At 40.2% G+C, this 22,730-nt stretch overlaps 1 protein-coding gene across 3 annotated transcripts; it reads right to left on the bottom strand.

The window, feature by feature from the left end:
* Nucleotides 1–55: 55 nt before the first annotated feature.
* DRG1 (developmentally regulated GTP binding protein 1) lies at nt 56–21,142 on the bottom strand. 3 transcript variants are annotated; one of them, XM_045887277.2, is made up of 9 exons: nt 20,971–21,142; nt 19,941–20,064; nt 18,207–18,382; nt 11,281–11,350; nt 8,686–8,855; nt 5,803–5,933; nt 4,436–4,603; nt 4,042–4,164; nt 56–499 (listed from the first exon to the last, which is right to left on the bottom strand). In XM_045887277.2, exons 1-9 carry the CDS (start codon nt 21,010–21,012, stop codon nt 400–402), a joined length of 1,104 nt encoding a protein of 367 aa, XP_045743233.1. In that variant the 5' UTR covers nt 21,013–21,142; the 3' UTR covers nt 56–399. The 3 variants fall into 3 exon arrangements, with proteins under 3 accessions (XP_045743233.1, XP_045743234.1, XP_064434814.1); XM_045887278.3 differs by having other exon boundaries at nt 20,921–21,103; XM_064578744.1 differs by lacking the exon at nt 56–499 and having other exon boundaries at nt 4,105–4,243.
* Between the last annotated feature and the right edge of the window lie 1,588 nt (nt 21,143–22,730).

Here is a 22,730-nt window from a genome sequence, read left to right as displayed (position 1 = left end):
GTGAAGGCCACATCCAGTTGGAAGGGTTTCCCATGACTAAACATCAAATAAGATGTTGCAGTCACATTTTTATCCATTTCACACTTAAGACCAAGCTCCAAGTACCCCTTCTGCAGATGTCTCACTGTACATATACCCATCCTCATTCAGTCCAACCCAAAACAAATTCTGACAATGACACATGAACTGCACATAGCTGGATGGCCTACCAGGTCCTTTATGCAGTTGAATTTACAAGGTGACACCAAGTTAAGACAAAGTTCTAGCTTGGATGCCTTCATCTCCCTCCCCTGAATCCTGATCCACTGGCTGCCAAAGCTCGAAGGGGTTTGGGGTAGGGTGCTTGGTCATGGGAAAAGCTGCTATGGTTGGCCCAGCACATGGGTAGAGGGGAAGGTTTCATTTCTTCACAATCTGAATGACATCCTCGTCCTCCATTGTATGATCTTTACCCACTTTTTGAGGATTGTGTTTCACAGACAGACCCCAGACCAGAGCGCTGTATGGAAGGGAAAAAAAAATAGTCAGTGTAAATAATCATCTCACTTCTACCTTAGCTACCAGGGTGCCATCTTTCTGCTTAGATTTAGCATTCCAGCTCTTAAGAACCATAGGCTTGCAACATCGTCCCTCCCCAGTCAAGGACCATTCAAAGCCCACAGGCATTAGCTTCCCCAGCAGTATGGCACAATGGAGCCTTCACATACAAAGTGGCAAAGACTTCTGAAGTTGTGTGGTTCCTCTTGTTCCAGAGCCAATTTAGGAAGGTCAAAGAGAAAAAACAAACGAGAAATGTGACAAGACTAGTTTAAAATTAAAAGGAGAAAGCATGGGTTTGATATAGAAAAATACTCTGAAATAATTCGGATTAGAAATTGGTTCTTACAATGTCAGTTATAGATTGTTACAGAATACCAGTTTTTATTGGGTCTACTAAAACCACCAGTGCGTACTAATAAATATAGGGCCTCCCTCCTTAGCCATGCAAGCAAAATTCTCTCTCCCTCCCAAGACACCGTAAGTGGTATGTTCTCCTTTTTTGGAATTTACGAAGGTAATTTTTTTTTTTTTAGGATTTTATTTGAGAGGGAGAAAGTGAGCGAGTGCACAAGAGCAGGGGGAGGGAGCAGCAGACTGAGCCAGCTGTTTTTTTTATCTATCGGCCAATACTAAAAATATGTTGTGCTAGTGATGGAAATTGGTGAACAAGACACTGAGACCTGCCTCACAAAGGCTAAGAACTATGTACCAAGGGATAGAAAATGACAGCCACATTGTTATTATATTGCCTTTGCAACAAAACATCTTTAAAAACCTATGTTCCACGTGCCTGGGTGGCTCAGTTCATTAAGCGACTACCTACAGCTCAGGTCATGATCCCAGGGCCCTGGGATTGAGTTCTACATCAGGCTCCCCCTGCTCTGCAGGGAGCCTGCTTCTCCCTCTGCCTCTGCCTGCCATTCCCCCTGCTTGTGCACTCTCTATCAAATAGATAAATAAAATCTTTAAAAAATAAAAAATAAAAAATAAAAATAAAAACCTATGTTCCGGGGCACCTGGGTGGCACAGTCGGTTAAGTGCCCGACTCTTGGTTTCGGGTCAGGTCGTTATCTCAGAGTTGTGGGACAGAGCACCACATAGGGCTCCCCACCATTTTGGTACTGTTTGCATTTTTTTCTTACACTTAAGTGCTTCTTTTATTTTATTTATTTATCTGACAGAGACAGACACAGCGAGACAGGGAACACAAGCATGAGGAGCAGGAGAGGGAGAAGCAGGCTTTCTGCGGAGCAGGAAACCCAGATGCAGGGCTCGATCCCAGGACCCTGGGATCATGACCTGAGCTGAAGGCAGATGCTTAATGACTGAGCCACCCAGGCGCCCCTAGGTTTTTTTTTTATTATTACAAAGATTATTTACTTATTTGAGAGCAAGCGAGAGAGAGAACATGAGCAGGGGGAGGGGAGAGAGCAGACTCCCCACTGAGCAGGGAGCCCGACGAGGGACTTAATCCCAGGACCCTGGGATCATGACCCAAGCCGAAGACACACACTTTACCAACTGAGCCACCCAGGCGCCCAGAAAACTAGTTTTTAGCAATCATATTCAATGCTTGCAGTAACATCAGTGCCTCCCATTTTGTTGATGGCAATGTAAACAGGTCCAGCCCTTGTGGAGAGCAATGCAGCAAAACATATCAAAGGCCATATTATCATTAACCCTAGATTAAAGAAATTAAAAGGGAAAGGTCTGTGTGTGAAGACAAGAAAACTACGTAAAGTAACAATAAATAGGAAAAATGTTAATAAAAATGATGTGAGTCTTGTAACAGAAAACACATAGTATATGTGCTGCCGAAGCAAGCACTAACAGAAAACACATAGTAAATGATTAAAGGACATGTGCATGTATTCAAGGACACAAACAGAATGCAACAAGGACAAATGTTACAATTAGTAGGTCTAAAGCTGAATTTTTTCTATTAAGATGGTTAAAATGCTATTTGTTCCATAATTTAAAAAAGGAAAACAGTGACCAAATAAAATTCTATCTGCTTTGATGTCTTTTCTCCAAAACATTTTTCTCCCCTCTCATTTAATTCCCTCATTAACTTACAGTTCTAGAGGCTGAGAACAGTGTTCTGCCACCATGGAAGGCAAGACCTATATAGAAATCTATGAAGTCTGAAAAAGGAAAATAATCTAACTTCACAAGATTCTCCTTCACTGACTCAAGTATATGCCAAAATGTAAAGGTCTGAGGATAGTGGAAATTAGCACCTGCACGTGGAATACAGTTATTTTGGATAAAAGGAATGCGAAGTTTAATAAAGGTCTTCACTCTTTCAGTATTCTTAGGATCAGAAACTTTTTTTATCTTAATTCCAGTTAACAGTGTTATATTAGTTTCAGGTGTACAATATAGTGATTCAACATATATCGCCAGTGCTCATCACAAGTGCACTACACTCCTTAGTCCCCATCACCTATTTCACCCATCCCCCCAACCTTCTCCCCTCTGGTAACCATTAGTTTGTTCTCTATAGTTAAGAGTCTGTTTCTTATTTTCTTTTCTCCCCCCTCTGCTCGTTTGTTTCTTAAATTCCACATATGAATGAGATCATATGGTATTTGTCTTTCTCTGACTTATTTCACTTAACATTATACTCTCTAGCTCCACCCATGTCATTGCAAATGACAAGATTTCATTCTTTTTTATGGCTGAGTAATATCCTATTGTATGTATATACACCACATCTTCTCTATCCATCAACCGATGGACAAAAATTGTTCTTGATAACTATACTACAGTTATGTGAGCTGATAATGTTAGAATAATGGTAAGGCATATAAGGAAACTCTTTGTACTATTTTTTCAACTTTTCTGTAAGTCTAAAATTAGCTCAGGGGTGCCTGGGTGGCTCAGTTGGTTGAGCATCCGACTCTTGGTTTCGGCTCAGGTCATGGTCTCAGGGTCGTGGGATCAAGCCCTGTGTCAGGCTCCGCACTCAGTAAGGAGTCTGCTTGAGATTCTCTCTCTGCCCCTGTCCCCACTCATGTGTGCATGCACGCTCTCGCTCACTAAATAAATCTTTAGAAAAATAAAATAAGATAAATAAAATTAGTTCAATTAGCTCAAAATAAGATGTCAGAAATTTTCAGCCTGTACCAGCAATGAAAGTATATGAAGGAGATTTAGGGGCATTTACCTATGCTTAAGGTTTAGAGGGGGTCTCAGTACCCAGTGGAGGCCAATATGATGCTGGCAAGGAAAATTAACATTCATGTTTGCCAAGAGGAAGACCAATTAACAAGAGAAAATCAGAGCCCTGTGTACTGTCAGCCCACTGACCTGACAAGGCTTTTAGAGCACTTCCTGCTCCAACTTGGCATGGTTTTAGGAAGATACTGCAGAGTTCTAACCAAGCAAACTTTTTAGCAGCCCCCCTGATGCCATTTTCTTTAATGGTAGCCTAAGAATTGCTAGTTAGTGGAATCAGGAGCTCACAAGGAAAAGGCACTACATGCCCATGATACTTACTATTTAAATTCTTTGATAAGATTTTTGTGAATCTTCATGCAGAAATCCTCCACCGTAGTTCTAGAGTAAGGCAGCACCACTGGGGATGTATAATCTGGCAATTGGCCTTTGGGTTTGGTGTAACTAGAACAGAGAGGGAGCAGAGGTTGCCTACTTCTTGGAATGTTTCATGGACTGAATGCAAATCAACCCTCCATCACTCCTGAAAAGATCAGACACAGATAACCTCCAATTAAGGAAGAAAGTGTCCTCAATATGGCCTAGCAGATGACAGAAATTAATTTATTTATATCTCCAAAAGGAGTCAAATTATGCACTAAGCTCCAGACGGTATCATTTTAGGATAGTCTGGTTTAATTCCTACAGCAATATGACCCTTTCCACTAAGACTTACATTCTCACTAGTTTCAGATAGTCCCAGATCTTTTCCAAGAGGTCATCAAAATTCCAGCGGTGATGGGCAGAGATGGGTACACAGTGAGGCACCTTATAGATGATATCCAATTCCTCAATGGAGATCTGATCAATCTTATTCAACACATAGATACAAGGGATATAAACTCTATAGAAGTAAAAGAAAAACAGGACATTAGTCTGGAGCTGTTGACAAGAATGTCAGTGTGATTATCAGCATCCCCTGGCCCAGGACCCCAAATCAGAGACTGCAAAACATAAGAGGCAGATCAACCCCTTAACCGCCTCCAAAAGGCTTCCTACCAAAGTAAGGCAGAATATCCAAAAAGTGAACTATGAGTTGAGAAGTAACAAAACTCAGGCCCTAGTCTCAGCCATGCAGCTAATTGAGAGGCATCATAAGGAACAAAAGCTTTGGAATCACACAGACTCAATCTACTCCCAGCTCTGTCACTTCCTAAATCTAAATACCTTGGGCAAGTCTCAGAGTCAATTTCCCACAAAGTTGTTTTACAAACTGTAAATGTAAATATATTTTTAATAATGTATTTCATGATAATTTTTAAAATAAAAAACATAACATCTAACAATATCACAATCCTAATGTCCATATCAATATGGCAGTAAGGTTATATTTATAGCAAGCCACAACTTTTCAGGCTTTAACTGCTCACTTATACAGTGTCTAACTCAAAGAAATGGCCTTTGTTTTCAAATGAGAATCAAATAAATCCATCCAATAAAATAGGAACAAATGAACAGGAAAGCAACTAAACAACATTATGCTCAAATGCCAGGAAAAATTTTAACAGTGGCTTAAATTATTATTTTTTTATTATTATTTATTTTTTAATTTTATTTTTATTATTTTTTATTTTATTTTTATTATTTAATTTAAAATACTAATATATATATAATTTAAAATACTAATAATATAAATTTTCATGGAATAGGGCTTCAGCTACAAACCTTCAGGTTACACTTGGAGAGAACAGATACAGCGCAGCTATATGATATATGATATGATATGATAGCCTATAGGATTTCTCAGATGGATTAATTCTGACAGAGCAGATTGGGAACTACTTTCTTCCACCATCATAGGACACAGCTTAGGAAATGGCCTAGTTGAATTTGACTAACATAATCAAATTTCAGAGCAAAGAAGAATGTTAGAAATCAAAACCAACCCTTCAATTTACTGCTAACAAAACCAAGGCCCACTACTATTTGAGATAGTAGCACAGCCAGTTAGAATCTATGTCTTCCAGATTCATAATCCAATACTGTTTCCACTACAAGGCTTCAAATTCAAACTCGGGCACCAGACTGTACACTTAGTCATACCTGTTTCCTTCTACCACGTCGATGAGGTCATCTGCTGTGGCATCACTACGCAGTGTCACATCAGCATTGTGAATTTTGTATTCAGCCAGAATGCTCTTCACAGTTTCAGCATCCAGCTCACTCTGAGGGCACTGAATGTGCACAGAAGACAATAATTGGTCACAGAGCCAAAAAAATTTCCCAAAAGTATCTATCATTATACCTGGATAATCCTAAGGTACAAATTCATTTCTAAAATCTGTTATTCTGGATGAGAAGAATTGACTTTTATTAGAAAATACTTAAAAACTAATAATCTGGGTGCCTGGGTGGCTCAGCTGGTTAAGCGACTGCCCTCGGCTCAGGTCATGTTCCTGGAGTCTCGGGATCGAGTCCCGCATCGGACTCCCTGCTCAGTGGAGAGTCTGCTTCTCCCTCTCACCCTCCCCCCCATGCTCTCTCTCTCAAATAAATAAATAAATCCTAAATAATAATAATAATAATAATAATCTTTCCAAACTCAGACGAAGGTGCTGTGGACTGAATCACTCCCACCCAAATTCATATGTTTATACTCCTAACCCCAGTATCTCAGAATGTGACTGCTATGGTTAAAGATAGGGTCTTGAAAGAGGTGTCTTTAACGTAGTAACTACGTTAAAATGAGGTCATATGGATGAACCCTAATTCAATGTGACTGACATCATTAGAAGAAAGGGAGACTAGGAAACAGACACACAGAGGGAAGACCATGTGAAGGCACAGGGAGAAGACAGCCATCTACAAACCCAAGTAGAGGCCTCAGAAGAAACCAACCCTGATCTCAGATATCTAGTGCCTCCAGAATTAAGACAAAATAAACTTCTGTTGTTTAAGCCACCCAATCTATGATACTTTATTATGGCAGCCATAGCAAACAAATACTAAATGTTCAAATTCAAACATTATGACAGGATAATGAGAAAGATCTTCTGGGCAGGACAGCTTAACTCTGTGTTAGTCATATCATCTGGACCTCTAGAATGTTAAATGTTGTAGGAAATTCTCAGTCCTCAATTCTATTACTTAGAAGCAAGCAGAACTGGACAGAGTTGATCTCTCCTTCAATCTGAAAGTTTCTTTACTTGGCTTCCAAGATTCCAAACTCTCCCAGTTTTCCTCCTTCTTCTGTCTAAAAAAGTCTTATTTGCTGATTCTTCCCATCTCCCAACCTATAATCACTGGAGGGGGGCTATAAGGCTCAATCCTTGAACCTCTTTTGTATTTATACTCATTTCCTAGTTATCTCAGCTAAATTCATGGCTCTAGAGTTGCTATCCACCGAATTTACATCTCTAGCCTAGATAATTCCTCATGTCTATTTGATGGTAATACGTGGGTGTCTAGCAATCTCAAACTGAATATCCTAATCTTCCCCTCCCCTCCAATCCTATTCTATTCAAAGTCTTAACATTTTAGTACTGAGAGTCTATTGTTCTAGCTCAGGAAAAAACCTTATAGTCATCTCTCTCACAAACCACATCCAATCTAGGTGTAATTCCTACCAGCTACTTTCAAAATCTTTTGATAATCAACCACTTCTCATCTCCACCACTGTTACAACTCTGGCCTGAGAAACATCACTTTGTGACTGGATTATTGCAATAACCTCTTAAATGGCTTCTTTGCTTCCATTTCTTATATTCTCTCTTTTTTTAAAGATTTTATTTATTTATTCATGAGAGACAGAGAGAGAGGCAGAGGGAGAAGCAGGCTCCCAAGGAGCAGGGAGCCCGATGCAGGACTCGATCCCAGGACCCTGAGATCATGACCTGAGCCAAAGGCAGACACTTAACCATCTGAGCCACCCAGGCGCCCCCATTTCTTATATTCTTAACACAATCCAATCTATTCTCAACAAATAGCTAGACTGATTCCACCAAAACCTAAATCAAATCATGTTCACTCCATAGACGGGAACCCAACCAATAGTTATCCAACTCCTGCAAAGTAAAAGTACATATGCTATGACTTCATCTCTTACCACCCTCCTACTTGCTCACTCTGCTGTTCCTCAAATATGCAAAGGCATGCTCTACCTCAGGGCTTTGCACTTGGATATTCCCTCTATATGGAATGCTCTTCCCCAGGATATCCCTTTTGTTCACTCCTTCACGTCACCTCAGTGAAGACTTCTCTAATCAACTCTCCCACCAACACTCTCCATCCCTTTTCCCAGTTTATTTTTGTCCTTAGATTTATCATCGTCTAATATACTGTATTAACTCATTAATTTTGTTTACTACGTTTACACATAGAATGTAAGGAAATAGATTTTTGCCTATTTTGCTCTCTCTTCCAACTTACCCCCCCCTGCCCAATAAGAGCCTAAAACAATGCCTGGCTCATGGTAGGCGCTCTATAAATCTGTGCTGAATGAATGAAAATACAAGATATTAGCAGCCATCTACTTCATGTAAGCATTAAAACTGGTCTATACTCGGGGCGCCTGGGTGGCTCAGTCGTTAAGCATCTGCCTTCGGCTCAGGTCATGATCCTGGGATAGAGCCCCGTGTCAGGCTCCCTGCTCTGTAGGAGGCCTGCTTCTCCTTCTCCCACTCCCCCTGCTTGTGTTCCTTCTCTCGCTGTATCTCTTTCTGTCAAATAAATAAAAATCTTAAAAAAAAAAAAAAAAAAAAAACTGTCTATACTCCCATACCACATCAAATAAATAACCCAAAAGAAGAAATGAAGTTAAGTCTGAGATTGATTCTTGTCCTACTCTGAAAGTCATTACAAGGTCATTGTGTTACCTCTGTAATGCTGGCAGAAGCCAGGTAATTTCCAAAGGTCAACATCCCTGTGCCTCAATCCACTCTCGACCCCAGTCCCTTCAGCAGCCTGCCTCCTATCACCTTCACTTACAGTGGCCGTGAGATTAATGCCTCCTTTATCCTTCTTCTTAAAGCCAATGTTGGGGGGTTTGCTGTTCAAGCGAATGCCAAAGCCTTCCAGCTCATTTTCAATTATCTTTTTGTGTCCCAAGGGTTTCAGGACATCCAGAACAATCAGGATCAAGTTACATGTTCGGGCCACTGAAGAATGGAAAAAAATAATTTATATCCAAGCAAAACTCACTAAAGACTTAACTAAGCCAAATACTCAAAAGCTGGGGTGGGGGCAATGGAATTCCATTAAGACAAAGGATTTTTTTTATAAATACATAGACACACATGAAGTTCTTAAGGTTACCAAATTCTATGCCAGAAGTCAATTTGCAATGTGTGCCTGGTTTTCCACTAGTACATCTAGATGTGTTAACTTCTAGATATACTAGCAGAAAAACAAGTCAGAATAAAGATAAGAACCAACAAGCAATAACCTAAATCCCAGAAAAAGTTTAGAAAGATTTAAAACAGTAAGATTCTAAAACCGTAAGACTAGTCTTATGTCTACTTGGCATATTTTTAGTCAACTTTATTATCAGCATAATTATACATATACACACGTATATATTACATATGTATTCCATATATATTATCAGTGTAATTTACAAAAAACAAATTGTGTCCATGTTAAGCATATGGTTTAATGACAAATATATATACCTGTGTAACCACCACAGGCAAGCAAGAGAGAGAACATTTCCATCACCTCTGAAATCAATCTTCCCCTTGATTCCCATTCAACCACTGATCTGCTTTCTGTCACCACAGGTTTGCATTTTAAAAAATTTCATATAAATGGAATTACACAAAATACGGTCTGTGTGCCTGGCTCGCTTAATTTAGCATAATGTTTCTGATATTCATCCATGAGTAACTCCTAATACATAATTCTATAAATAGCTAAATTAATAATTCAATATAAGAGTAGACTAAAAATACTTTCAGACATGAAAAAATAATTTACCTATCATTCATCCTTTTTCTGGAAGTTTACTAAAGACTGTGCTTCAGCAAAACATGAAAATGACCCCAAAAAAGACACTGACTCCAGGAAACAGGGGATCCCACACAAAAACACAAAAGGAAGTCTCAGACTGATAACCATGCAAAAAGTCTATAGCTGCACTGTCCAATACAGACTCCACTAGCCACCTGGGGCTATTTAAACTAATTAAAATGACATAAAATTTGAAATTCAGTTCCTCAATTACACTAGGCTCATTTAAAGCACTCAATAACCACACACGCCTAGAGGCTACAATACTGGAGAGCACAAATTCAGACCACTTCCTCTACTGGACAGTGCTGATCTAGAAAGCAACCAATCCAGATTAAAGCAAGAAGACAGGGTACACGAGGGTACTGTCAGGGTTGTGGGGAAAGAACGAAATCACTAAGACTGTATTTGGAGCTATATTTAACTATACAGAAAAATACTGACTGATAGGCATTTGATCTGTGAGAACATTTGAAAATTAGCAAACACAGAAAAGTAAATAAAACAAAACAAAAAAACAATTAACTCCATGAAAAACAAATTTCAAAAAGACTTCAAGAGAAAAGAATTAGCACTGAACAAAAGTTACATATTCGTTACATAATAATGTAAACTATGACTGATAAGTTAACTAAAAACTGTGATATAATTTATTTTAAAGAAAGGAGAGGGCAGCACCTAGCTGGCTCAGTCAGTGGAGCATGTGACTCTTGATCTAGGGGTTATAAGTTGGAGCCCCATGTTGGGTGTAGAGATTACTTAAAAATAAAATAAAAAAAAAAGAATGGGAATAAAGGTATAGAGTGTAAGAGAGCTAATTCTCCACCATAACATGAAATCAATAGATGATATCTAAAATTAATTAATCGTGAAATAGCAATATAAGCATAATATTTGAAAATATGAAGGTAAGTAACAGAAGAAACAGTTGAAGAGTTGATAACAGTTGCCAATGGGGAATGACAGTGGAGGTGAGGAAAGGTGGGGAAGCAGATTGTTGCAATTTATGATGAGCCTTTTATAATATTTTACTTCAAGTAAAAGAAGAAAAGAAGGAAAGGCATGGGTGGGAGTCAGGAAACCCAAGTTCTAGTTCTGAATCAGCCACAACCAGTGCAACAGTGGACTGAAGCACTTCAATTCTCCCGTCCTTAGTGTTTCTCCTCAAATGGAGATCTGGACTGTTACTCTCTGAGGTCCCTTCAAGTTCTGACATTCTACTCCAGTAAGAAGTCAGATAAGGGCCGCCTGGGTGGCTCAGATGGTTAAGCGTCTGCCTTCAGCTCAGGTCATGATCCCAGGGTCCTGGGATCGAGCCCCACATCGGGCTCCTGGCTCAGCGAGGAGCCTGCTTCTCCCTCTCCCTCTGCCTCTCTCCCTGCTCATGCTTTCTCTCTCTCTCTCTGTATCTCTGTGTCTCAAATGAATAAATAAAATCTTTAAAAAAAAAAAAAGAAGTCAGATAAAACTACGCCCTTCCCTGTGTAAAATCTCTTAAGTCCAACAGTCCCCAACTAAAGGAATAGTGCCCAGTAAAGGGATGATATCCCAGGATGGTGGCCCTGGACCACTCACCTGCAATGACTTGACGGCCTCTACCTTTCCCATCCTTGGCACCCTCAATGATACCTGGAAGATCCAGGAGCTGCAAGATTAAGGATAGGGTAAAGGCGAGAAGGGAAAAAGAAGTCATAAATCTGAACCAATCAAACAGAATGATTTATTTTTCAAGTATCCAAAGTATAAAAGATCCAAATCCAACCTTCCTTATAAGTTGAGTGTACATAACTTTTACTATGTTTTTTTTTAAGATTTTATTTATTTGACAGACAGAGACACAGGGAGAAAAGGAACACAAGCAGGGGGAGTGGGGGAGGGAGAAGCAGGCTTCCCGCTGAGCAGGGATCCCAATGCAGGGCTCAATTTCAGGACCCTGGGATCATGACCCAAGCTGAAGGCAGACGCTTAACAACTGAGCCACCCAGGCGCCCTTTACTATGCATTTAAATGTCAGTTTTTTATATACTTTTTTAAATGCAAGGTTTTTTTTTAATATACTTTACCTAGTTTAAAATGCCTAACAGCCCTGAGATAAGGATATTAGCTGAGGTTCACAGAGGTTAAGTGATTTGCCCAAAATCACAATCCTAATAAATCAAGTAAGATTATGGCTCACATTTTGAGGGCCAAATCCATTATTCTACATTAATATCTTCTAGGGGCGCCTGGGTGGCTCAGTCGGTTAAGTGTCTGATGCTTGATTTTGGCTCAGGTCATGATCTCAGGGTTGTGAGATCAAACCCCACGCATGGAGCCTACTTAAGATTGTTTCTCTCTCTCTGCTCCCCACCACCTCTCTAAAGTAAATAAGTAAATAATATATATATAATACATATATATTTTTATATATATTAGAACATACATATTATCTTCTAATATTCCTTCTTTTCAGAAAGTTGAGCCTCCACATCAATTCCTTACTGTAGATAATAGTTGAATCTTGATATTCACGTGATACATACTGAGAGCTCTGCAAATCCTCCAAATTCCCCAATTCACAAAAATTTCTCCAGTCATTCTTAATTAGGCGAGCACATAATAATCACCTGTAAAACCATCAAAAATGCAGATATCCAGGGCGCCTGGGTGGCTCAGTCGGTTAAGCAACTGCCTTTGGCTCACGTCATGATCCCAGGGTCCTGGGATCGAGCCCCACATCGGGCTCCCTGCTCGGCCGGGGGTCTGCTTCTCCCTCTGACCCTCCTCCCTCTCATGCTCTCTGTCTCTCATTCTCTCTCTCGCAAATAAATAAAATCTTAAAAAAAAAAAAAATGCAGATATCCAAGCCCCATCCTTACAAATTCTAATTTAGAAGGGCAAAGGAGGGTTCAGATAGTGATCTATATACTTCAAAAGGTTCCACAGGTGACTCTGATGTGTGTCCCTAATTGAAAATGACTGCTTAATTGCCCAGAAAATGCAGTAAAGGGAAAAACTTCACAGAATTCATAGTGTATGTACATAACAATGAGAACAGAAAAACCAACTTTTGCACACAAATCAAATGCACATCTCAGCAAAACTACAAACTATTAGTTATACCTTAAAGAGTCCATTGAAAACAGTTAAGAGCATATATAAAATCTGAAAATATCAAGGGTCCTCTGTATGGCCAATATTGAATTATCCACATGAACGGACCAGAACCAGAGTGGCAGCTTATCAAAACATCATTTAAAACCAGTCTTTGCTATAAGCCTATCTGACATTATAAAAATATACTTTACATTAAATAAACCACAATGGGGGCACCTGGCTAGCTCAGTTGGAAGACTCTTGATTGCTGAGTCTTGATGAGCCCCACAATGGATGTAGATTACTTACAATGAATAAATTTTTAAAATAACTAAACCAAAATGAAGAAACTAATTCAGGAGGTGCTCAGACAGTTCAACTTTTCCTTTCAAGAGCCTACTCAAAGTTCCTCCCTATTCTTCACTAAATAAATGTTACATCCTCTAAGACTAATACAACACACCCAACTGAGCTACCCTTTTATAATTTATGTTGAATACATCAGACCTGACTTGGAAACATTAGTTATATTGATTTACAAGGCTACATGGGAAATAATGAGCACACCAGATCTTGATTTCTAAACACCATTTTCCAATAAAAGAAACTAGAGCTCCTTCAGAAGTGGTTGATTTCAGGCCTGGAGCAGGGAAAAATCTAAGATTAGCATGGAACATCATGTCATGCCAAAAAAATAAGAATGTATTCATAAAAAGATGGGGGCTTATGGAAAGTACACAGGAGCCAACCTGAAGGAGTTCCTAATTATCAAAGCTGGAACAAAACGAGTAACAAAATAATGGTAGTACTGGATTATAACCCATAAAATAAAATAAATATCCACAAGCCCACATTGATACATATTACTGAATAAATGAGAGAAGGAACAGCTCTTCCAAATAGCAGAATTCTAATTAATAACATGTAGTAAGAAAGAGAAAAATAAAGATTTGGCATTAGGCAAGAAGCAGAGTAATAACTGTTGCAGAGAGGATCCAGATGGATGCTAAAATGAGTGGGCAAGTTTGAGAGATAGGATTTGTATCTTCTCAAAATACCTCTTCCAAGATATTTAACTACAAAAAAAAGATAATAATTTTTTAAAAAAGAAAAATAATAGCTTTACAGTAGAGAAATCCTGCAGATACCACCAAACTGATGGGACGTCAACATCACCAATTAAGACATATAACATCATGAATCCTGTAAGATGCACTGAGAAGGACACACCATCATTTCATTGTATTCTAGACAAAATACTTAATACCTCAGTCTAATTATGAGAAAACACCTGACAAACCCAAACTAAGGGACATTCTACAAAATAACTAATCAATACTCTTTAAGTGTCAAGGTCTTAAAGGACAGGACTGAGAAACTATTACAGATGGCAGGAGCATAAGGAAGAATAACTAAACGCAACACAGGATGATCCCCAATAAAATCTTGGAAAAGGATGTTGGTGGGAAAATTGGTAATATTTGAATAAGAGCTGTAGTTTAGGGACTACTGCATCAATGTTAATCTATTCCTGACAATTCTGTGATTATGTAGGATGTTCACAAAAGGGACAGCAACATGAATGATACAAGAGAACCTCAAAATAATTATGTTGAATGAAAGAAGCCACCCAAAAGAAAGTACATTTATATTTACACATGGTCTTATTTATATAAAACTCAAAATATAAACTAATCTGTACTGATAAAATGTAGATAAGTAATTGCTTGGAGATGAAGGGGACCAGGAGGGAAGGGGCATGCAGAAACTTTTGGGGATGGTGTGTTCATGATCTTGATTGTGGTAATGTTTTCACCAGCATATAACTATGTCAAAACTCTGCAAACTGTATACTTTTCTGCAGTTTATTGTATGTGAATTATACCTCAATAAACACGTTTGAAAAAACAAAAAGTTCATCCATCAGTTGTTCCTAGAAATTAAGTCTAGAGTCTACTTCTTCAACTCTCCCAAAGATTCTACAACCTATTTCTAACACTTAGTAAATCCAAGTCTGCTAAAAAATATATTACTTCTGCTAAAAAATATATATATACACATACATACACATATTACATCAGCAAAAGGCTTTAATGTATATTGAGCCTAGCTAATGTTCTCAAGAACTCAAAAAGGAAAATCCATCTGGATAATCTAAAACTCTTTTTTTTTTTTTTAAGATTTTTTTATTTATTTGAGAGAGAGAGAGAATGAGAGACAGACAGCATGAGAGGAGGAGGGTCAGAGGGAGAAGCAGACTCCCTGCCAAGCAGGGAGCCTGATGCGGGACTCGATCCCGGGACTCCAGGATCATGACCTGAGCCAAAGGCAGTCGCTTAACCAACTGAGCCACCCAGGCGCCCAATCTAAAACTCTTAAACCTAGAATATGGCTTTAAAAGACTGTCTGAAAGAGAGAATATTACACTAAGAGAAAAGAGCACAGGCTTTCTAACTATCTCAACTGAAAACAAGGAAATTTATTGAAGCCCCTACAAAAGTAAAAAAAACCTAAATTTAACTTTTCTTGACAGGGAAATATTTTTAAGGTTACATCAAACTATTTAAATGTGGCAACTAAATTTCAGACAATATCAAGGTGTTATGGCTGTAGACATAGCGACTAAATTTCATTCAATAAAATAACCTATGCTTTACATATCTGAATTTCATATTACAACCAAGAGATAAGAAAAGAACATATATATTTTTTTAAATCATGAAACTGTAGGATTTTAAGAATTCAATGTTAGGGCGCCTGGGTGGCTCAGTTGGTTAAGCGACTGCCTTCGGCTCAGGTCATGATCCCAGGGTCCTGGATCGAGTCCCACATCGGGCTCCCGGCTCAGCAGGGAGCCTGCTTCTCCCTCTGACCCTCTCCTCTCATGCTGTTTCTCTCTCGCTCGCTCTCTAATAAATAAATAAAATCTTTAAAAAAAAAAAAAGAATTCAACGTTAAACTAAAACTCAAATGCCTTTAAAGGTTAAAGCAGTTAAATGTTCAAGTCAATTATTTATATAGGACAACAGGAATCCCAGGGACCCTAGAAAGTTAAAATAAGCCCCATAATTTTTAAAACTGAACATCCATTCTGCAGGCTAATCTTTGCCTATGTGATAAGTGGTGGTTCAGTCACTACTTAAAACACCTCCAGACACAGTAATTTATTACCTCAAGAGGTACCATTCCATTTTCAGGCACCTTTACTGTTAAAAACATCATCCTTCCTAACAAAAAACCAGAAATCTCCCTCCTTATAATTCTTATTAAATGGTTCTAATTCTGTATACCTCTCCCTCCATGTCACAGATAATGAGTACTCTGCCACAAAACAGCAATTTAAAAAACATTCAAGGGGGGGCGCCTGGCTCAGTCATTAAACGTCTGCCTTCAGCTCAGGTCAGGTCCCGGGGTCCTGGGATAGAGCCCCACATCGAGCCCCACATCGAGCCCCACATCGGGCTCTGGGCTCAGCGGGAAGCCTGCTTCTCCCTCTCCCACTCCCCCTGCTTGTGTTCCTTCTCTCGCTGTGTCTCTGTCAAATAAATAAAATCTTTAAAAAATAATAATAAAATAAAAATAAATAAAAAACATTCAAGGTTAGTCATTTTCATCCTGTTATGTACATCTTAACTTGGTTTCTAGAGAAAGTCAGGGGGCGGGGGGGGAAGGAGAGTGCACAGGCAGAAAAGAAACCATCACACAAAAAAGGGGGGAAAAAAACCTAACAGGTCAGGAGACACTGAAATGAATGCTTTGTAGGAAAGACAAGGAAAGAGAGGGTTAAATAGTTCTTTATTCTGATATACTCAAAAGCTCTGAAAGAGGTGTCAAGAACATCTCATCAGGGAAGAAGTTATTCTCTGAGCTGCCAAAACTGTGATTATCACCAAGACTCTAAAACCAGATGGCATCAAGCAGTGGTCCAGATATGCTCAAGCATCCTCATTCTTGTTATATACATTTGGACATGGAATCCCTGAAAGGTCCATGTCCCAACACAGTCTCTGCATGGGCAGGGAAAAAAGCCATTGAAAATACCACCAGGACACTGGTCCCTTCCTACTTCAGATTAATAAAGAAGCACAAATGCACATCACAACTCACTGTGTAGCTCAGGAGGGAAAACAAATGCTTTTACCAACAATTTCCAAAAAACGAGCCAAGGTACTCTGGGGCACCACACAGAACTTAAGGGTACCATGGGCTATTCTAAGTTTTCAAGAGAAACAATTCTTGATATATGTCAGACAATAAAGGAACTACTAGCTCCACAGAGCTCTCAATTTCAACATTACATCCTACTACATTGCTTTCAATTACGTCATATCCAAAACTTTGAGAAGTTAGACTTTTTCATCAGTTGCTATAATAAAAAAGCACCACACAAAAATCAATGTAGACAAGGAAACAAATGTGGTTGTATCCAATCTGATTCCAAAGTTTGAGAAGTTATGTGATACCCAACAGTGCACACATCCCACTGGTAAATAAATAACTGTGGCGATAAGGACATAAATACTTAAGTTGTTTGGACCTAACAAACGGAACCATTACGTATTTCTTTTGGCCTGGGGCGCGTTAAAAAAAATTACTGGAACAAGAAAAGGTGTCAGAAAATAACTACTGAGACACTAAGGGTGCTGTGAGCCAAGAAAGCCTGGGAACCTCCAGCCTAGATTCAAATGTCATAGAATTCAGAATCTTGCCTTCTTAGCTGTGCAGCCAATAAGAATATGACCCATTAAAGCTTACATTTACATACACCTTCTTTCATACCCAAAGGGACTCTTCATTTGGTAGCCCTAAATCCATCACCTATCTAAGAAAAACTTCTCAGGACACCAACTTCATTAGGCCTCACAGACAAGAATTATCTTCTAAAAAGGATCTCACCAAAAAATACAAAAATAGAAAAAAGGATCTTACGTTATTTCTTTATTAAAAAGTTTCTGATGGTTCCTAGCTACATATAAGATAAAAATCAACTTCCTTAGCAGGCACACAAGGCCATTCATAATTCAGTCCCAACCTACTTTTCCAGATTCAGTTTCTACCACTCCTGCCCCACGCCTCAGCTTGCACCACAGCAAGCTATTTACCATTATGGCTGCCTGAAATTGCCCTTCACCTTCTCTGGCTGATGAAATTCTACTTGAACTTCAAGACCCACCTGCATTGTCATTTTCTACCTGAAGCTTTTTTAGTCTTACCAGACCTTCCCCCAATATCCTCAGGTGAAAAAGTAGTCCCTTCTTTCTCTGTGTTTTCACAAACACTATCCCACTGTGTTATGTACTGTTCTATCTTCCTTGCTAGAAAGGAAGGGCCTAGTAGATCAAAGATCAGGTCTAACATACAGAGAGCTTCTTAAATGAATGAAAGAATGGATTTCTTCCCGTCTGTGGCCTACCGGCCTGACTCACCTGGATCTTGGCACCTTTGTATCTGATGACACCAGGCACAGTGGTCAGAGTAGTGAACTCATAGGCTGCCACCTCAGAATATACCCCTGCCAGGTTACTAAGCAGTGTTGACTTCCCCACTGATGGAAAACCCACAAATCCAATTCGAGCATCACCTGTCTTGGCCACATCAAAACCTAAAATATCAATAAATATCAAAAAGAAGAGGAAAGTTATCTCTTAAAGTGCTGAGATTCATGAAATTCCTTTCACATTCTGGTAGCCTATCTATCTAGGACATATTTCTCCAACTTCTCCAACTTTCTCTCCAGAACTTAAGCAAACAAAATAGCAATTAACATTGTTTATTTATTTTTAGATTTTATCTATTTATTTGAGACAGAGAGAGAGCACAAGCAGGAGGGAGGAGGAGAGGGAGAAGCAGACTCCACGCCAAGCAGGGAGCCGAAGGCAGATGCTTAACTGACTAAACCACCCAGGCGCCCCTAACATTGTTTAATGGAATATTTATTTAGAAACTTTATTCCTCTACCACTTACACTATTATACACCTTTCTGGTACCCATAGTATTTAACACTCAAAGATTATATAATAATTGATCTAAAAATGGGTGGGGTGCCTGGGGGCTCAGTTAAGCTGCCAGCCAACTCTTGATTTTGGTTCAGGTCATGATCTCAGGGTTAAGAGATCAAGCCCAACACTGAGCTCTGCGCTCAGCACAGTCTGCTTATCCTTGCCCCCTCCCCCCGCCCCCATTTGTGTGTTTGTGTGTATGTGTGTGTGTGCTCTCTTTCTCTTAAATAAATAAAATCTTTTAAAAAGGGGTTTCTTCATATGTGGAATATAAGAAACAAAAGCAAAAAGAGAGAAACAAAAAATGAGACTCTTAAACATAGAGAATAGATGGCCACTAGAAGGAGGGGGGGATGGGTGAAAAAGGTGAAGGGGATTAAGAGCCCATGTATTGTGATGGGCACGGAGTAAGTATTGTTGAATCACTATATTGTACACCTGAAACTAATATAAGTTTGTTAATGTTACTAGAATTAAAAACAAATTTAAAGTAAAAAAATAAGTTTTTAAAAAATAAAATAAAATAAAAATGGGTCTCTTTTTTGTCTTACAAACTCTAGGAACTATGTGACTGACTGGATTTCTTTCTTTCTTTTTTTTATGGCTGCAAACAACTTCAAAGCCAAATTCGTGGCCCTTCTCTAGGAAGTATAGACTTTATGACATTATTTTTGGTCCTAACCTTCTCTCTCTTGGGTTCAAATTATTCTTCATACCTTCACTTCCCTTTGCATCAATTTCCTTACTTATTTTTTACCTTGTTGATGTATGTATTTACATATTCCTGTAAGCCAATGAAAACCTGTTTTGGATCAATATTAGGATATACATAGGGGTGCCTGGCTGGCTCAGTTGGAAGAGGATGCAATTCTTGATCTCAAGATCTTGAGTTCGGGACACATGTTGGGTGTAGAGATTTTTAAAAATAAACTTAAAAAAACACAGGATATACATAAAACTCTAGTTTATCACTTAGACAACATTCATTTGCCTTTGAAACCAGCAGAACACAATTCATGAATTAAGGATTAGAAAATACAAACCTACTATCATAGAAATTTTAAAATTACTTTTAAACCATATACCTATATTCTTTTGACAGAAATTACACCAAAAAAAAACACAAAAAAACAAAACCAATATTGAAGAAAAACACAAACCTTCTCCTGGCCCACCACCACCACCACCTTTTGGGGTAATGAGCTCTCTACGAAGCTTAGCAAGGCGAGCCTTAAGCAGCCCTAAGTGGTGTGCTGTGGCCTTGTTCTTTTGAGTCCGAGCCATCTGTAAGAGAGGAATCACAGCCATAAATCAGAAGCAGTTCCTACAAGGTAAAACATCCAGAATGAACGCTCCCCCAACTGGGAATGATTTTCTTCTAGATCCTACCTGATGTCAATATGTCCATTTTAGTCAGACTTAAAAAAGAGTGAAAAGTCATTCTCTTTATTACCCAGCCCATTCCCCTCATTACAGAGCAAACAACTGAGGCCCAAAGAGAAGAGACATGACCAAGGTCACTGCAATTGGCACCCACAAACTAAAACTCAGCTGCGGAGTCCTTTTCTACTGCTTGAACCTGGTATGCACCATCTGATATAAAGTCACCATTTTCCGGATTTTAAAGAGCTCTGAGCACTTCAGACAATAGAATCACACAGTAATTCAGGTGGAATCAATAGCTACTGCAGATGTTATCCCACATCCATTCCTGGGAGCAATACTCTGGGAAACGTGGTCTTCAAAGTAGAGACTGGGGAGAGGAGGATGGGTTTTGGGAGATGATGAAAGATACTGAAGTGCGTGAGCGGATCAGGGCTGGAGCAGCCGGGCGGAGAGGACTGCGTTGCTCACAGAAAAGGAGGACTGAGAGGATCGATGTTCGGACAGGAGCCGAACACGGAACGGGGTACCGACCAAGGAGCAGGGGTGTGGAACGCGGGCCCCGGCTGAGGGGAGTCGAGGGGCTCCAGCAGAGGCTGAAGGGAGTCGGGGAACGCAGGACCGGGAAGAGGGGAGTCGGGGGACCCGGGCCGGAACTAAGCGAAGTCGGGGGACTCAGGGCCCGGATGAGGGGAGTCGGAGAACGCTGGGCCGGCCCTGACGCGGCTAAAGGGAGTATAGGCAAGAGGAACGCTACCTAAAAAGGAACACTCCGAGGGAGAGTGAAGCGCCAGCTGTGCCTATTACCTCGGCTTCGATCTCCGCAATCTTGGCTAAGGTGCTGCTCATGGTGGCGAGTCACGCGGCGTTAGGGGGAGAGCGCAGTAGCCTCCGCACAGACTACTTCCCCTCACACAACCGCGGGGGTACCTGACAAGGCCACCAGGCGCTACTGCAACGCGCAAGCGCGGTACTTCCTACTTCTCGCGAGAGAGTTCCGCTCGAGGCTCTCCGCGAGATGTACACTTTGGGGTGGTCTCCTCCCCCTCCACCAACCCCGCCCCGTCCCGCGAGCCAGCGCGGTGTCATAGAGCCCGCGGGAGTGGGGGCCAGAGAGGCCGCCCGGGTCTGTGCCTCCCCGAGCGCGCGGAGGGTCGCGCGCCGCTCGGCCCCGCCTCGCCGGACCTGCGCCCACGCACTGTTCCGCGCCCGACGTCAGGCCCGTGGTGCGGGAGGAGTGTCTTCTCGTTATTGCCGCCTGGGCCCGCAGCCCTTCGACCCAGGGCGTGAGCGAAAGGCGCGCTCAAGCCAACTACTCCTCTTCCTCGCCAGCAGCGACGGGCCCTGAGGCCCGCTATTCACAGCCAGGGAGAGACCCCGGCGGACTCCTCGGCCTCGTGGACTGAATAGAGACTAATCTTCAGAAGGCCTATCTGGCCCACTTGGGAAAAAAAAAAAAAATGCCCCCTTTCAATCAGTCAAAACTATATTTAGGTGTCTGTTTTGTTTATCCCCAACCCCGAGTACAGTGCGTAGCACGTGGTGAGCCTGCAGTAAATGGGTGATTGATTGAATAATTGTCAGAGAATCAGTGCTTGCAACATAGCTTGTAATACTGAAAAATTTGAAGCTATGTTAATGCCCATCAGGGAAATGGATACATAATGGTACCTCTATGCTGTGAAATACTATGGCAACCATTAAAACGTCGATCTGTGTGGTCTGACTGGAATAATGTCCAGGACATACTGTTTAAAAAAGAATAAACTGCACCTATGTTGTGATCCCATTTATTTTACTTTTAAATGAGTTGTTTATATAGGTGTACTTGTATGAAAGTGCATTGTTTAAAGGTCTGAATAAAAGCATACAGCCTCAAGCTCTTAATGGGAAGCAAGGAAAGAGGGAGAAAGACTTTTCACTTGTTACTCTACGTATCTGTGTCTTTTGAATTTTTTAAAAAGATGTATGTTATCCATGTATTACGTGTGTAATAATAAAATTAAAAATTTCAAAAGACTCCTCTTCCCCCAAGTGTCTTGTGAAGAGGAAGCCAGGACATCCAGGAGCTATGTGCTGGTTTTGAAAGCTGCTTCCTGTGGGATCAATGAATTCTTGTTGATTGATTGATCCACCGGGAGTCCGCAGGCTAGGCTTAACCCACGGCTGGCCTCCACTCAGCCCTGGGAGGGAAGATTATTTATTTAAATTTGTAAGTAAGAGCAATTCCAACTTGCCAGAAACAGAAAAGGAGGTTGTATCAGGCATAAGGGAGGGAATGGGGAAAAGAAAGCTTTTACAGAAGGTCCCCAAAGGACCCAGGAGTTTTGTTCTTTTCTTTAACCTCAGCCTTTTCATAAATAAATTAAGGAGTGATGAGGTAATTAGATGCTGTAGCATCAGTAATGGAAGAGGAAGAAGAGGAGAGGAAGTCTAGCTGGAATGGGATATGATGATAGATCAATCTTAAAAGACAGATAAAATCAAATCAGCAGGCCCTTCCTAACTCGAAGTACTTAAGGAATTAATTGGCTGACAGTATCAAGGGCATCACTGCTCCATGAGTA

Source organism: Mirounga angustirostris, unplaced genomic scaffold, assembly GCF_029215605.1.
Source record: "Mirounga angustirostris isolate CCGP_5_RB_7025 unplaced genomic scaffold, mMirAng1.0.hap1 SCAF_14, whole genome shotgun sequence".
NCBI classification, from domain to species: Eukaryota; Metazoa; Chordata; class Mammalia; order Carnivora; family Phocidae; genus Mirounga; species Mirounga angustirostris.
The sequence above is the reverse complement of the archived record's forward strand: the minus strand, read 5'-3'. Positions and strand labels throughout refer to the sequence as shown.